This window comes from Mastomys coucha, unplaced genomic scaffold (assembly GCF_008632895.1).
Source record: "Mastomys coucha isolate ucsf_1 unplaced genomic scaffold, UCSF_Mcou_1 pScaffold7, whole genome shotgun sequence".
Classification (NCBI taxonomy): domain Eukaryota; kingdom Metazoa; phylum Chordata; class Mammalia; order Rodentia; family Muridae; genus Mastomys; species Mastomys coucha.
In genome coordinates this window covers 59,244,127-59,259,692 of record NW_022196913.1, presented here as the reverse complement: position 1 = coordinate 59,259,692, position 15,566 = coordinate 59,244,127, and the positions used below count along the sequence as shown (strand labels likewise).

The following is a 15,566-nucleotide window of genomic DNA, read 5'->3' as shown; positions in this document are numbered from 1 at the left end:
TCTCTCCATGGCCTCTGCATCAGCTCCTGCTTCCTGACCTGCTTGAGTTCCAGTCCTGACTTCCTTAGATGATGAACAGCCATGTGGAAGTAAGCTGAATGAATAAACCCTTTCCTCCCCAACTTGCTTCTTGATCATGATGTTTGTGCAGGAATAGAAACCCTGACTAAGACAGAAGGGGAATCTATAATTGAATTGTATCCACAGAATATGTCCTGGTGTTCTGGGTGAAGGAAGTAGTCAATGAAAAATAGGTCTCTGAGAGGCCCAGTAGCCAAGACACAAAAGGGAAACAGGATCCATCTTTTTAAACATATACTTCAGGCCAGGCATGGTGGCATATGCCTTTAATCCCAGCATTGGGGGAGAGGAGCAGTGGCAGGGTGGAGCTTTATGAGTCCCAGGTCAGCCTGGTCTACATTAAGGAGTTCCAAACCAGCCAAGACTACACAGTGAGGCCATCTCACAAACAAAAACATGTCTAAGTCAGAAGTGATGCAGTAGGACTCAGAGACAGAGACAGGAGGATGGGGAGTTCAAGGTTATTCCTAACTACACACAGTCTGGTCTAAGCAGTGAGGATTTACGGATGAGCTCTGGAGCCACACTGTAACTTTCAGGTTCGGTACTCGGAAATTTTCTCTCTGAGGTGTTCCTGAAGACACTGTGCAGGGCTGCGCATCCCTGACAAGGTTGCTTCATGTAACAGTCTAGACATTGGGCTCAGGCACCAGGCTATGAAGGTCCATTTGGGTGGAAAAAGAGAAATAATTTGGTCTGACCTCTGGTAATCTATGATACCTGCTAGGCAGGCGGCAATGGTGTATCGAGGTCAAGGTCTCAGTGAACACTAGTTTTTGTTGTGGTATACAATTGATTGTTGTGATATTGTTACAAATGTAATTTCTTCCCCTACTACTCTGGATTAACCCTTTTATTACAGATGGAAAAACTGAGATCCAGGGCCAGGCTACCAGCCGACAGCCACCCATGCATAGTAACTCTGTCTGGGCAACTACTGTTGCCTGATTCTCGGGCCACCGCTGTGACTCTGCTCTGAGGAGAGACTAATCATGGGCTGTAGCTCGGGTGGTGGGAGGACAGGCAGGTGACCTCATTAGAGGCTTCAGCTGTGACTTAGACCTTGGGTCCAAGTACATCAGGCTGGTTTCTCTGCCCAACCCAGCAAAGCAGGTGGACCCAGGACTTCTTCCCGGATCTGTGGCAGGGTCAGCAGCTCTGAGTCACTACTCTGGCTGCCAGAAGTGGACTAAGGCTAGGCCTTTGCACAACCTCTGCCTAAACCTGGTAACGCTGGCATATCTGTTACCAAGGCAGCTTGGGAATGTCACTGGGCTGTGACGATCCAGGTCTGGATGAGACTCACGTCCAATGTCAGTTTCAGGGGACGGGAAGCAGAAAGTCGAGTGAAGAGCCAGAGATGACCAGGGACCTAAGGCCTGCCCACAACCTACCGCCTTAGGTTCTTAGGTCACCTCAAGCCCTTGCCTGGAAACTGAACACGAGGACAGGCCCAGTTCATAGAAATGCTGTAGTCTTTTAATGTTTTAGCGTATCAAGCATGGCAAGCCACCGAGAAAGTTCGCATGAGTAACCATGAGTATACACCAAAGTCCTTTGTAATCCTTGCTACCGCAAGGTGTATGCTTTCAAAAAGAAAGTCTTTGGGCATCGTGCTGCAAGCCTTTAATGGTGCACACCTTTAATCCCGGCACTAAGAAGGCAGAGATAGATTGTTAGTTCTTGGTCAACCTGGTTTACACAGCGAGTTCCAGGACAAATAAGGCTATAGAGAGACCCTGTTTTAAAACAAACAAAACGAGAGAAGCTTCCTGTGGTCTTGACTGTTCGGTGTGCCCTCTGCCCAGAAACTGATCAAGGTATTATCTCGTAGTAGCTTGTTTCTGACCAGCTGTATGACACTGTCTTAGGGGTGACCGATAAAGCCACGGCCGAGGTTGACTCCTTGGTGGAATTTGTTTACGCCTCCATTCCCCAAGCTCCAAGACTGTTGCACTTGGCAGGTACAAAGTCTCTTCAGTGTCTGTACAGTAAGGATACCAGTCCGGGAACAGGTCACCCTTAGAAACAACTTTCCAACCCACCCCTGGCCTCAAAACCTAGGCCTCTTCCAGGGAAAACATCCCCTTTAAAGCGCTCTTGTCAGGAGGAAGCCTTAAAAGCTCCGTTAATGCTGAGGACAACGAACCAAGTCTTGGGCTGGCGCAACCCCCCCATCGTCTCTACGAACTACCATTTCCAGCACACTCGGGAGGGAGCGCGGCTCGCTGGGAGTTGTAGTCCTCACCGACCCGCTCCCCGCGCGATTAAGGAAAGGCCCAGGAAGGATCTACCCCCTCCTCTCTTATCTGGAGTCTATGTCCTCTGAAGTGTCCTTGGAAGGCCACAGAGTCCTATTTAACTTATTTTACAGGAAAAAAGAGAGCCCGCCCTCCTGCCGGGTCGCAGAGGAACCGAGCACGCGACCGTTTCTACGCGCTTCGCCCGCGCCTCTGGGGTCGCGCCAAGGGGAAGTGTCCGGAAGCCCCGCCCCACCTCCCCGGGTCGGTGATGGTAGGGCCCGATAGGACCATTGTGCGCCGCGGGGGGAGACGACGTTCAGCTCCCGGGTTTCGCCGGCGATGAGGGGGCGTGTCCAGATTCCCCAGTTCCCGGCTTCCCCCGCTTCGCGTTGGTGAGGCCCGCCCCGCCCACTGCGCACAGCCAGCGGGGAGTTCACTGAGGAGGCGTGCCCGGAAGCCCCGCCCAAGGCCTCCCCCGTGACCGCGGTGGTACGGCCCGACCGGCCCATCGCCTGCAGTGAGGCGGGGCGTCCCCGCGGTCCCCTGAAGGTAGTGTGCCGGGACTCTCCGCTCCATACCCCCCACCACGATGGTGCGGCCCGACAAGCCCATAGCGAGCACTGGGGATGGGGGAGGCGAGCGGCAGGGTCGTCGCCACTAGGAGGTTCCACTGCGGGCGCAGGGGGAGGGCCGCGGCCGGCGGCTTGCGAGCCGCAGCCGGAGCCGGACCGGGCTGCCCCGGGAGCAACGCGCCGCTGCCTACTCGGGGTGGAGCCCAGCCGTGGCCCCAGGTAACGCCCGGGCGCGGGCCGCTGTAGACGCGGCGGGAGGTGCGGGAGCTTCGGTGAGGCCTCGCTGGCCCTAGTCGTCGCTTCGGCCGGTCCGCTCGGTTCAAGTGCTAGGGCGCCGAGCTGGACGAGTTCCTGCGAGCTCTGCGCTCCGCTGGTGGGACTCCAGCGAGGATCCTGTGCCCTGGGGCCCCTTGAGGATCCTTAACATTTTCACCCTTTGGCAGCCAGACTGGTTGGAGGTCCAGGGAACAGAACAGCACTGACACAGGGCCATCACTGCATTCGCGATGTCCGAACCCCGAGGGGGTCGGGTAGGTTTGCATCTTGCCCAGTCGCAAAGCTTTTGCAGTCTGAGCCCCGGCTTGAGTGGATATGGTGCTGGGACCAGGGAAGAAAAGAATTGGGGGGTGATACGTAAAATACAAGGAAGTAGGGGTATTGGGCCTTACAGGCACTGCACGCCTGTAGCCCCCAGTTTTCTTCTCACTGGTGTAGTGCTTTCCTATCCGACTGCAGACTGAGCGATCCCAGTGGTGAGGTGCATTAGAAAAAAAGCCCCCCCCAGCATACACACAAGGTTCACACATCCCACTGCAGACACAGAGCCAGGGAATCACACTGGTACACGGCCTTCTGCATATCCATTGAAAGCCAGTTAAGGAGGTAGGTATAGGTACTCTCATCTGGTGCTACCCCTGGACAAACAGCCTCTGGGAGGTTAGGGAAGACTTCAAGGTCACAAAGCCCCCCCGAGAGCCGAAGCAGGCTACATGTCACCATTAGTGTAGTCCTGTCTTAGTAACATTCAGCGGGTGGACGGTACCTCAGTTATTAGTGTTGTCATTGCCCCCATTTTACAGATGAGAACTTGAGGTGAACGGAAGGTAACCCACCCAGTGTCTCAAAGCTGAACCCAGATTAGTGTTCTCATGAGCACAAGACCCAGAATATATCTGCATGTACCCACTCTCTCTGCTCCTTGCCCATCTGTACAAATGGCCGAGTATTTGGAGAGGCAAAGCTTGGGGTTCATCCTTGCCCAAAGCAGAGAGGATGTAGAACAGGGCCTGTTAACACTCTCCCTGGTGTCTGAGGCTCTGGGCTCCAGTCTGATGCTTGGTAGTATTTTGAGAGGTCTGAGTCCCAAGGTATATGCTACGTGTCCCAGCGTTTCAGTTGCATGTTTTCTTAGTTTGGGGAAGGCTACTGTATCCCACCTCTATGGAGGTAGATCTGAGGGGCCAAGGGAGAAGGAACTGAATACTTCCTGACTCAGAAAGGGAGGCAGCCAGTTTGCAGGCTCCGATGGTAGGTAGGAATCCTGGCTGGGCTGGGCCCCTCTAGGAGAAAGAGTGCTAGCACCTTCTTCCTGCTCATGTGCAGATGAGGCCTGGAGGAGGAGGCTGGGATGCCCAGCAAGCAAGTGCTTTGCACTTACATCCTACCATGTCCACCAGCTCTCATCTGTGTGAGCTCAAACCACTTGCTAGGTCCTACGCCTCTCTGTGGTCTTCTTTCGCCTGAGGGCCATGTGTGCTTCTGATCTTTGCAGTCTCAGAGATGTATATGGGTTGTCTGTTGCCTTAGTGGTCTCTTCTGTGAAGTGGACAAACACTAGTATGTAGCTCCTAGCTCACTGTGAGATGATCAGGGTGTGCAACCTGAGGACGGTCTCTACCAACCAAATGTCTTCGCACTTGCAGGAACAGAGGCGACAACCCCATCTGTGCTTTGTGCAATCCACTGGGCTACCCTTCTGGGTTCTGCGGTGAGGGCAGTTACTTCCTCTCTGAGAGTAAACAGTACCTGCCAACTGAGGGGGATGGGCTGTCATAAGCACACAGTAGGTATAAGGGCCACACCTCACAGGGAATGGCTTGTGATGAGGAAGAGGCATCCAGAGGGCCACTCTGCTGGGATTCCAGAGCATAGAATATTAAAGCATAGTCTAGATGTCTGGCTTCTATTGAAAACGTAGGAAACTTGGTAAAATTCTCCTCCTTTCTGCCCATAAAATTTTGTATGTGATCAGGAAAGATGTTCAGATTTGGAGGATGTGGTTTTGGCATCTGTTATTGAGGAGAGATGGACCCAGGGCTTCCCAGGCCAGGCCCAGGGAGATCAACAAGAGGGCCCTGTATGAGAAAAGATGAAGGGACTAGCCAGGTAGGGACAACCTGGAGTTTCTTTGGGTATTTGTGGCCCAGGGGGAGCCAGGTCTCAGATGAGTCTGGACCCAGCTAGGAACTACGGGATGACCACATGGAGATAACTTCCGCTGTTGAGACGCAGCATAATCATGGTTCTTTGGGTCTGTGAAGCTAAAGCAAAATAACAGGCCAGGAAAGGTACAAGGGCGCTATCTGGCTTAGTCCAGAGCTCCTGACTAAGAACCTGCCAGGTGTGGATATGTGGGATTGAAGACATATTAGACAGAGGAAATTAGACACAGGCCAGGTGTGGGCCCTGGACTGTGAATAGAGGGTGAGTTTGTGTGTTTCGTGAGTGCACGTGTGTGTTGATATGTGGAAGCAGGAGGTCAACCCTGGATGTCATTCCTTAGTCATTGTCCATCCTTTTCAAAGATGGGTGTGGAATTAACCAATTAGTCTAGGCTAGCTGGCTAGCCAGCAAGCCCCAGTGATCTCCCTATCTCCACATTTATTTTTATGTGTGTTGTGGGGATTGAACTCAGGCCCTCAAGCTTGCTTGGCAGGCACAATCTCCCTACGTGGACAGATGGTGGGTTTCTGGGAAAAGAAATTAGTAATTGTGTGCTTGGGCAAGTCACTTCACTTCTGCGGTCCTCAGATCCTCAACCATACACTTCATCCTCACCATACATGGGTTAGCCCTGTGACACCACAGTTCCAGCGAAGGCTGATTTCAGTGCACTTAGAAAGTGAACCCCTTCATCCAGGAGATTATTAAGGGATACAATGACTGGGGCAGAGTTTTGTGTGATTAATTCACACAAAGTGAAGGTCCTATCGGCCCTTGTAAAAGGGGAGGTGGGAGTGGAACCTAGAAAGGAAGTAGGAATTGATCTGTAGACTAGGAAAGGCCCCTCCACCAGAAGGAGCAGTATCAGGGTGCAGGCTCCTCCTGTAGAAGCAGAAGATTGGCAGGATGAGCATATTAAATGAGCCTCCAGGGCCAGTGCACGGGCAGGGAGGGCCCTGCAGGCTCCTCCTGTAGAAGCAGAAGATTGGCAGAATCAGCTGTCTTTGAACATGGGCAGGATTTCTAGGTGCTTGCAATTGGTGGAGAAGAGGTTAAAGGAGAGGGAGAATTGGTAAGGAGCCAACAAAGGCCATCACCGTGCATGTTTGTATCAGTTCACTTTTGTGGGAAAGTGTATGCTGGCCATTCCAAGTATCATCTGTGCCACTGCACCATTACCTTGATGTCCTGTTGCTCAGATATCTGCAAACTGTCCCCAGGTACCACCTTGCCATCAGCATGTTGCTGACTGCACATCCACAGTGCAATGAGTTGCCTAAAGGGTGTTGTGAGCCAAAGGTTGGACCCCCAGCTTTCTTGTAAATTCTTTCCATTAGCTGCTTTTCCTGAGGAGAGATTTTCATTGTAAGAGAAAGTTTTTATGCCTTAAAATTGGGTTTAAAGGACTGGAGAAGTAGTTCAGCAGTTAAGAGCACTTGCTGCTCTTCCAGAGGACCAGGGTTTGATTCCCAGCACCTATATCAGTGTCTCAAACTATCTTTAACTCCAGTTCTCAGGGATCCAATGACCTATTCTGGCCCTTACAGGCACTGCATACATGTTGTACAAACATAGCCAGACACACACTCATACATGTACATAAAAATGATAAAAATCCTTTAAAAATAGGCCTAAAATATATTGTTTTATAATTTTGGGCAAATTTTCTTCAGTGGATTGTACTGTCTAGAATTTATATTTTGAGACAAGATTCTTGTGTAGTCCTAGCTGTCCTGGAACTCAGAGGCCACCTGCTTCTGATTTCCAATATCTGGGATTAAAGGCATGGGCCACTACACCCAACTCTGTCTAGAATTTTTTTAAATAGAATTTATTTTTATGTGTGTTGCGTTTTGCCTGCAAGTATGAGGGTGTCAGATCCCCTGGAATTACAGTTGTGAACTGCCCTGTAGGTGCTGGGAAATGAACCTTAGTCCTCTGGAAGAGTAACTAGTGCTCTTAATCTCTGAGCCATCTCTCCAGCCCTCTGTCTAGAATTTTTAAAAGCAAATACACAGTTCCCAAATTTAAAAAATCTAAACTAGGAGTGGTGGTATATGCATGTAATCTCAGCACTTAGGAAGAGGATCAAGAGTTGAGGCCACCTGAGATAAAGGAGACTATGTTTATAAACAAACAAAAATAATAGTAAACAAATACAAAGAAAATAAAATTTTGCCCTCCTGAACAGGTGCACCCTAATGACAACTCCTAAATCATTTCCCACTGTATGCAGATACAATATCCAGTTGAATGTTACATCTTGTTAGCAAACTGTTTTTGTTTTTGTTTTTAATATTTGAGATTATGGGATACATCCCCAAAGTACAGAGTGTCACGCATCTGTAGCCACAGAGGTTTAACAAATGTTGCAATTTTCTACTGACATCTTGTTCTGGGTTGGTGGGCGCTGGAGGAGTCCAGTTACTACAAACCATCCTAGTAGACTTGAGTGCTTTAGGTAATGGTGGTGATGTTCTGCTTATGCAATCGGTGCAGACAAAGTGGGGTACCACTTTGTATGTTTGCCTGGGGGACATCCTAAGGGGAGACCAACGTCTGCCCCTTCTCTCGCCTCAGCTGTGTTACCACCTGGGTGTGTGAGACTTTTGTTGTTTGTCTTTTGAAGACAAGGTCTCTGTAGCTATGTAGACCAGTCTGTTCTCGAACTCATATTGATCCACCGGGGGAGTGACTCTTCTTTCCAGTACGATGGACTGCTTGTCATAATCCCTAGGCTCACAGGCGTTGGGAGGCATAGAGAACTAAAGTGCAGAAACTTCCCTGGGCTTGCTTAGGTCAGGGGATTCTAGCTCTTCCCACTTCAGCTGAACCAGAACCTCTCCACCCCACCCCACCCTACCCCACCCCCCCGGGCCGCGCTGGGGGCGGGGTGGCGAAATGTTTTGTGACGTCAGCAGCGCAGGACCAATCTCCCTGCCCGGGAGACGTTAAATCATTTGCATGGGTCCTCAGTCATTGGTCTCTTCAACCATCTGGGTTGTCCCAGCTTTTTAAAGGTGCCGTGTAACGGAACTGAAAGCAAGAGAGTCGAGAGGCGAGGTGAGCTATGAGGTCATCGCAGGCCTGCAGGGCCTGGGAGTGACGTCATCTCCGGGAAGTGTACTTGCCGGGCTGAGAGCGGTCTTCTCACCTCGGGTGCGTGAGAGGCTGCGGGCCCCACAAAGGCCGCGGCCCTAAGAAGGTAACCGTAACACGTTAGTGTGTGCCACGGCCCGCGCACCTGGGGTCACGCCGCTCTTCATCTGGGACCTGGCCTTGTGAGCTTTGAAGTAGAAAGTGGGGGCGACGAGGCTTTTCTAGCCAGCCTTTCAAGATGGCGACCCGCTAGTCACGTGCCGCCCGCAGGACGCGATTGGCCGACGCGCGGCGTGGGGCGGGGCCTGCGGCGCGGGGCGGGTGCCGGCTCCTGCCGCTACTGTTTGCTTGAGCGTCCTGGCGCGCCCCCGCGAGCCGCCTCCCGCGCTGCGCGCCCCCGCCGCTCCGAATGTTGTGAATCAAAACGTGGGGCTGGTTCCATCCGGCCGCCGCGGACAGTTCTTAAAGGGCCAGCCAGCCCGAGAGCACAGCTGCGTCCTGCGCCGCCCTTCTCTCGGGCCCGGGCTGGGGAGGCGGAAGACAGAGCAGGCTCGCGAAGGAGCGGGCGCTTCACCGTCCGCACCCCGCATCGCGAACAAAGGAGCCCGCGTGTGATCGGACGGCTGCCGGTGAGTCGGGCCAGGCCTCTTAACTTCGGACCCGCACCCCGGAACTACGGCTCCCTCGGGGACGCGTTGTTGTTTGCCGGCCTCGTAGGCGTCGATCCTGAGCTTGCGGGAGTGGTGGGGGACGGCGGCGGGCCCCTGGGCCAGGTGCTGCCTGCCCGCGGTTACATAGTGCGGGCCGCTTCTCTTCCTTGCGGAGCGCTGCTGCGGTGGAGGGGAAGGAGCCACCCCCTCCCCCTGCAGCCGCCACTTCCTTTGTTGTTGCTTTTGTCTCACGCCGAGCACATGGTCCGGGATCCTCGGCTCTTAAAGTCACAGCGCTCTAGCCCCAGCACTGCTGCCTGGCTTTTTCCCTCAGTGTTCCTCTGAGTGCGGCATTACGGAGTAAGAGGGGAACAACGGAGGCCCCTTCTGGGTCAGGTGTGCGAGCTTCGGTCCCGTCCCCAGGGAGGGGTAGCTTTGGAAGACTGCTGGAGCCCCACTGCCTGTGTCTGGCCTGCTTTGGGGAGGAGCCTTATCCTTTGGGACTTTGTTTTCCTCCCCCATAATGTGAACACCTGGTTTCTTGTCTCTGGCTTTTTAGGGGCGCTCTGGGAAGATTGCAGTCCTTGCTTTAATTTATTGTAAGTAAGGCTTAGCAGAAACTAAAGGAATATTTTAACCAAGGTCACCCAGGGAGTCTAAGCTAGCCAAGGTGTGGTGGTTCCACCCTAAATCGCCTCCGCGGCCTTTGTGGGAGCTGGGAAGATCCTGTTTAGAGGGAGGTACAGAGAGCATGGAGGGAAGAGGAGCTGGTATTCCCGCCTAAGCCTGATCTTGCTCGTCTGCCTGAGGGAGCGAATCTTTCTGCAGACCGACCCTACTCGAGGGTCAGAATACGTGCTCCCTTGGGACTCTGTACTTAGCTGGCAGGGTTGTGGGCCCATGGGGGCAAGATCAGACTTAGGGGAGTTTACACAAACTTCATGGCGAGTACAGTGAAAGAGAGGTGTGGAAAAGCAGTGTTGCTGGTTGACCTTGAGTGTGTTGATTGGTCCAGTTCAGTCGCTTTTGCGTCTCTGGGACGACACTCACACTTAAAGATACTCCCATCTCCCACGTGGCTCTTGAGGTACTCTGTGTAGTTTTTTTTTCTTTTTGTTTTTGTTTTTTTGGGGTTTTTTTCCCACCACTGTCATTGAGAAGAGTGGTGCTTCAGGGAGTCTGGGCCTAGGGAACCAGCCAGGAGAACCAGTTGTGTTCCCCGTGGTCTAGAACAAGTCCTTGGGGTTTCAGTAACTGAAATGGGTGTGTCCCCTCTTTACCACTTTAGTTCCTGGCAGGAGTTACAGATCCACCTTTCCTTCCTTGGGTATACTGCTAGGGCAGCATGCTTCTGCCTCCTTCAGCACTTGGGGACTTGTGTCTGCCTAGGATGGGGGTGCAGGAGGAAGACAACAGTTCACACTGCCGCTGGCATTCACTTAAGGCTCCCTCTTCTCTTACCTCTAGAGTGGACTTTGATGGTTCCCATTTTTTACAGAGGAGGAATCTGAGTTCAGGCAGAGGAAGTGCTGGGCCTAAGACCCTGGCCAGAGGTGGGGTGCTGTTTGATAGGGGTGATGCTGTTACCTTTGACCCCATTGCTCCCCACTAGCTGCCCTCTGTCTGCTGGTTTGGGGTAGGCCAGGATCTTGTTTCAGGTATGACCTGGAATCTCAAAAGTGAGGAGCTATGTGTCCAGGTATCTTGGAGAGAAGGCCCATTTTCTAACTGAGGAGGGCAAGTGTAGCAGGCGTGTGTGTGTGTGTGTGTGTGTGTGTGTGTGTGTGTGTGTGTGTGTGTGTGTGTGTGTGTCCCTGTATGCTTTAGCCTCATTTCAGAGACTAGGATTTGGGGGAGTGATTCGTTTATAATCTCCCAGTGTTTACTCTGACAGCACCCTGTCATTGATGCCAGACTGTGTGCTTTTACATACAATGATGGGCTCTTCAGTGAATCCCACCGCTGCTGAGTGCCTGAACTGGTCAGTAACAGAAGTTAAGTCAGCTGGTGTGCCGCAGGTCTGTGGCCTTGGCCAGGCACTGCTGGGAAATGTGGAGAAAGCACCTTTCCACGCAGACTTGGAGAATTGGGGCCCAAACTTGGAGAGCCCTGGGGAGAGGAAATGGTTCTTCTGACCCTTGCAAGAACCACTGAGGTGCTTAACTGTGGCAGCAGGTGGCAGCATTTGGAACTGGACATCAGATGGCCATAGAGGTTTGTTGACTGAGAAAGATTCGAAAGACTACCTTGTGGCAGACGACTGGCTGATCCAATGCAATGCTCTCTTCAGTGTCACAGGGCATGATGGGTTTCAGCATGTTCCTTGTCAGGGCTTCATCCTGACTGTTAGTCGCAGAGGCCTGAGGTTGGAGGCCCTGCCCTGACCCATTCTGGGGTTACAAGACATGGGCATATACCAGGCCGCCGTGCCGCCAGTGGCAGGCAACTTTCCTAGTCCCTGTGGAGCCTTGAGGTGACCTTCCCTATGAGCACCAGGGTAGAGACAGGCTTGGAGTCACCCATCTCCTAGCTTTGACATGTGGAACCTAGGACAGTGAGTCTCTTCTGCTAGACCTGCTAAAAGCTCTCCTTAATTAGTGGGGTCCCAGCTGAGTGGGCACCTAAGGGAAGTGCTCAGGAAAGAGAACAGGGTCTGGCCTTAGACCAAGTTCCAAGACTGGGAAGCAGGTCAAACTGTCTTCTCTAGCACTTTAGAGGGGAGTTGAGTCCCAGGTCTCTTTGGAGTTCCTCCTCAGCCAGCCACATGAAAGGGGAACCTGAAGCTCCCCAAAAGTCCCAGCTGCCTGGGGCTCAAGATCTAGTGCCTGTCATGAGGCAGAGGAGGAGCCTCCTGAGGACAGCTGGCCCTGAAGCATGCTGGTCCGGTCTCTGAATTTACCATATTCTAAGGAGATTTGATCCCATTTCACAGACTAGGAAACTAAGACTAGCCTGTCACCATTGGACCCCAGGCTTCAGAGAAGGACCTGTCCAGGTCTTATCAGTTTCCCAGGTCCTAATTATACAAACAGCTGGCTTTTACTATCCCTCCACATCTTTCTCTAATTGCCTCCTAGGGTTGTGAGCCCCGACTCAACCCCTTCCACCTCCCTACCCTCCTGATGAGACCATGGGCTCTGGCAGTGACTAAGTGGCCACCCTCTGCCCCTGTGGGTCACTGGCGAGTCTCTACAAGACCTAGCAGCAGTCCCGGCCAGCTCTGGGGAAGGTAGGAAGAAGCAGCCTCTATCTCCTAGTTCAAGGGCAGCCAGCTTGGCTTGGGTTCAAGGGCAGAGAGGTGGGCCCCAGAGCCCTGAGCTGAGCTAATGGGTTATGACCCTGGTTTCCCTCCATGAATTATAAATGAGTGGTGCCCCTCTATCCTGTTGGGGCTCCTCTGTGTGGTACAGCCTTGGCCACGAGGGGCCCCTGGCCAGCCCACCTGCCCAGGATGCGCACTTACCCTCCCAGCAGCTGCTGCCCCGACCATCAAACCTCTCTGTAGAGGAGCATCGAGCCTCAGCTCCTGCCGGCAGGAGCCCCCGAATGCTGCACTCAGCCACCCAGCAGAGCCCGTTCATGGTTGATCTCCACGAACAGGTAAGTAAAGCAACTCCTACCTCACCCCCTGCCCCACCAAATTATTTCTACCAGACTGGTCTAAGGAGTAGAGGCAGCAAAGATGATTCTGTCTTGCCATACTTCGCATATCCCATGATGTGGATAGGGAAATTGGGTTCCAGAAAGGGGAAGGGTCTTCCTCCCCAGGTTTCCTCCCTACAGTTCTCTGCTGCTCTCTCCACAGGTGCACCAGGGACCTGTCCCTCTGTCCTACACAGTCACCACAGTGACAACCCAAGGCTTCCCTTTGCCTACAAGCCAACACATCCCTGGCTGCAGTGCCCAGCAGCTCCCAGCATGCTCCGTGATGTTCAGTGGGCAGCACTACCCCCTGTGCTGCCTCCCACCTCCGGTGAGTGAATGCTTCTCTGCCCAGGTAGAAACCACAATGTCCATTCCAGCAGACATGGTTGCAGGCACCCTTAGGAACTGAGCTAGATGCCTGTGCCTCCTGACCCTGGCCTTTTCCAGAGCAACCTGTGTGTGTGCTACCACATGGGTTTAAGGCAGTTTGGAGTTGAGGGACTGTAACAAAGTGCTTGCTATGTGTGGTGGCGGTGGTGGTGGCGGTGTTGTGGCATCCTGCCCGGTCACTAGGGGAAGGGTGGGACCGAGCTTCTAGAGACGTGGCCTGTGCATACATGGGAACCTTTAGCTGGATGGTGGTCCCTGGCCTTCATGGCAAGCATAGGCCCAGCCTTTCTGCCTCTCTCAGCAGCTGATCCAGGCGTGTACCATGCAGCAGCTCCCTGTGCCCTACCACACCTACCCCCACCTCATCTCCAGTGACCACTACATCCTTCATCCCCCACCGCCAGCCCCACCACCCCAGCCTACCCACATGGCACCGCTTGGGCAGTTTGTATCCCTGCAGACCCAGCACCCACGTATGGTAAGTGTGGGAACTGGACGGGGAATACAGAGTGCGAAAGACTCAGGCTTGTTATAACCAGCTGGCTGACCCAACCCTTCCTTGCTCAGCCCCTGCAGCGGCTGGACAATGAGATGGACCTTCGAGGAGACCAGCACCCGTTGGGTAGCTTCACTTACTCCACCTCTGCCACTGGCCCAGCCTTGTCGCCCTCAGTTCCCCTTCACTACCTACCCCATGATCCACTGCACCAGGAGCTGTCCTTTGGTGTGGTGAGTGGCTGCCCCTATCCCCAAGGCCGGGCTTGGGCAGTGGAGCAGGCAGGCCTACCGTTGACCTGCACTTGGTTCCCTGTGTGCAGCCATATTCCCACATGATGCCACGGAGACTGAGCACACAAAGATACCGCCTGCAGCAGCCGTTGCCACCACCCCCGCCGCCGCCACCTCCACCATCTTACTACCCCAGCTTCCTACCCTACTTCCTGTAAGTGCCAGCATAACTGCCCTTGGGCCATCCCGTGGCCTCTCCATACACAGCACACACAGTAGTCCTTGCCTCTCTGCTGGTGCCCTGGAACACATCCCAGGGTCCTGAGTTTGAGCTGTGCAGACTGCACTGTGTGGACAAGAGCAGGGGTCACTTTGTTCTGCCTCTCTGACCTGCACTCTGGGCCTCCCTCTCTGTCCAGTTCAATGCTGCCAATGTCACCAACCACCGTGGGCCCCACCATCAGCCTGGATCTGGATGTGGATGACGTGGAGATGGAGAACTATGAGGTCTGTGGGTCTCGGGTGGGCTGGAAGGCCTCTAGCCTCCCTCGAGTGCTACTGACCTTCCCTTGCCTGGCTCTAGGCTCTCCTGAACCTAGCTGAGAGACTGGGAGATGCCAAGCCCCGAGGCCTCACCAAAGCAGACATAGAACAACTGCCGTCATACCGCTTTAACCCTGACAGCCATCAGTCTGAGCAGACTCTGTGAGTGTCACCCTGAGAGCCCCGGGAGGGTGCTCAGCTGTCAGTGGGGTGACACTATGTTTCTCTTTAGGTGTGTGGTGTGCTTCAGTGACTTTGAGGTGCGGCAGCTGCTCCGAGTCCTCCCCTGCAACCACGAGTTCCATGCCAAGTGTGTTGACAAATGGTTGAAGGTAAGGTGGCCTGAGCCAGCTCCTGGGTTTCAAGGGGCAAACAGGTGGGGGCGGGAGGTCACACAAGAATGGGGTCTGATGTGTGGGTGTTCCTCCCAGGCCAACCGGACCTGTCCCATTTGCCGGGCGGATGCCTCCGAGGTGCCCAGGGAGGCTGAGTGAGGCTCCACAGCCACCCACAAGAACCCTGCCCAAAGCTCCGGAAACGGGTGGGGGGAAGCAGGGAGTGGCCCAGGGAGAACTGTAAGGGAGGGGCCAGGCCTGTCAGCATTCCCACCTGCAACTCCAGAGCTGGTGCCAGGGTCAGCCCTGGAGAAGCCCCTGCAATAAGCCCCTGCATTTGCCAAGCTCCAAAGACTCCTTCCCCAATCTGCCTGCCTGCCTGCCTGCCCGCCAAGGAGCTGCCTGAGTGTTCCCAGCTCAGTCTGCCTCTTATTTGCCCCTGGGTCCTTCTTCCTGCTGGGTTTGGGAGGCAGGAGTCCATTCCCACGTGTGGTGGCTGGTGTGATTCCCCAGGCCCCAGAACGGGCAAAGGAACAGCCACCCTGGGTCAGTTGGTCTCCTGTATTGAGGTGATGTGTCCTTCCCTGCCCTAGCGGGACTGCCAGGTGTGTGGGCAGGTAGAAGCCAGAGACCATTTCCTGAGTTCTCCTGTTTGGTTCCAGACAGGTGTAGGCAGTCAGCTCTGCCTCCGCTGTGTGATGTGGGTCTGACTCCCCAGGACCCTTACCCAGGCTGGAGAGTATCCCAGCCAGGCTCCATGAGCAGATGGGCTGGGGCTCCAAGCTGGATACATTGTGTTCTGCAGTATTGAGCCCCACGATCTGGGCATGTCCTTGT

General features: G+C 53.9%; 1 protein-coding gene and 1 long non-coding RNA gene across 14 annotated transcripts; one reads left to right on the top strand and one right to left on the bottom strand.

Moving 5' to 3' along the window:
- Positions 1 to 2,849: 2,849 nt before the first annotated feature.
- On the top strand, positions 2,850 to 15,144 carry Rnf44 (ring finger protein 44). 13 transcript variants are annotated; one of them, XM_031358528.1, is made up of 12 exons: positions 8,837 to 9,066; positions 9,647 to 9,686; positions 12,165 to 12,316; positions 12,498 to 12,687; positions 12,893 to 13,060; positions 13,424 to 13,600; positions 13,690 to 13,851; positions 13,941 to 14,065; positions 14,271 to 14,358; positions 14,435 to 14,556; positions 14,627 to 14,726; positions 14,826 to 15,142. In XM_031358528.1, the coding sequence occupies exons 3-12, from the start codon at positions 12,210 to 12,212 to the stop codon at positions 14,886 to 14,888; spliced, it is 1,302 nt and encodes a 433-aa protein (XP_031214388.1). In that variant the 5' UTR covers positions 8,837 to 9,066; positions 9,647 to 9,686; positions 12,165 to 12,209; the 3' UTR covers positions 14,889 to 15,142. The 13 variants fall into 13 exon arrangements, with proteins under 13 accessions (XP_031214390.1, XP_031214382.1, XP_031214383.1 ...); XM_031358530.1 differs by lacking the exons at positions 8,837 to 9,066; positions 9,647 to 9,686 and adding an exon at positions 2,850 to 2,873 and having other exon boundaries at positions 14,826 to 15,144; XM_031358522.1 differs by lacking the exons at positions 8,837 to 9,066; positions 9,647 to 9,686 and adding an exon at positions 2,903 to 3,115 and having other exon boundaries at positions 14,826 to 15,144.
- Positions 7,600 to 8,610, bottom strand: LOC116081832. Its single transcript, XR_004115027.1, has 2 exons — positions 8,493 to 8,610; positions 7,600 to 8,374 (listed from the first exon to the last, which is right to left on the bottom strand). It is a non-coding gene; the product is annotated as an uncharacterized LOC116081832 (long non-coding RNA).
- Positions 15,145 to 15,566: the final 422 nt, after the last annotated feature.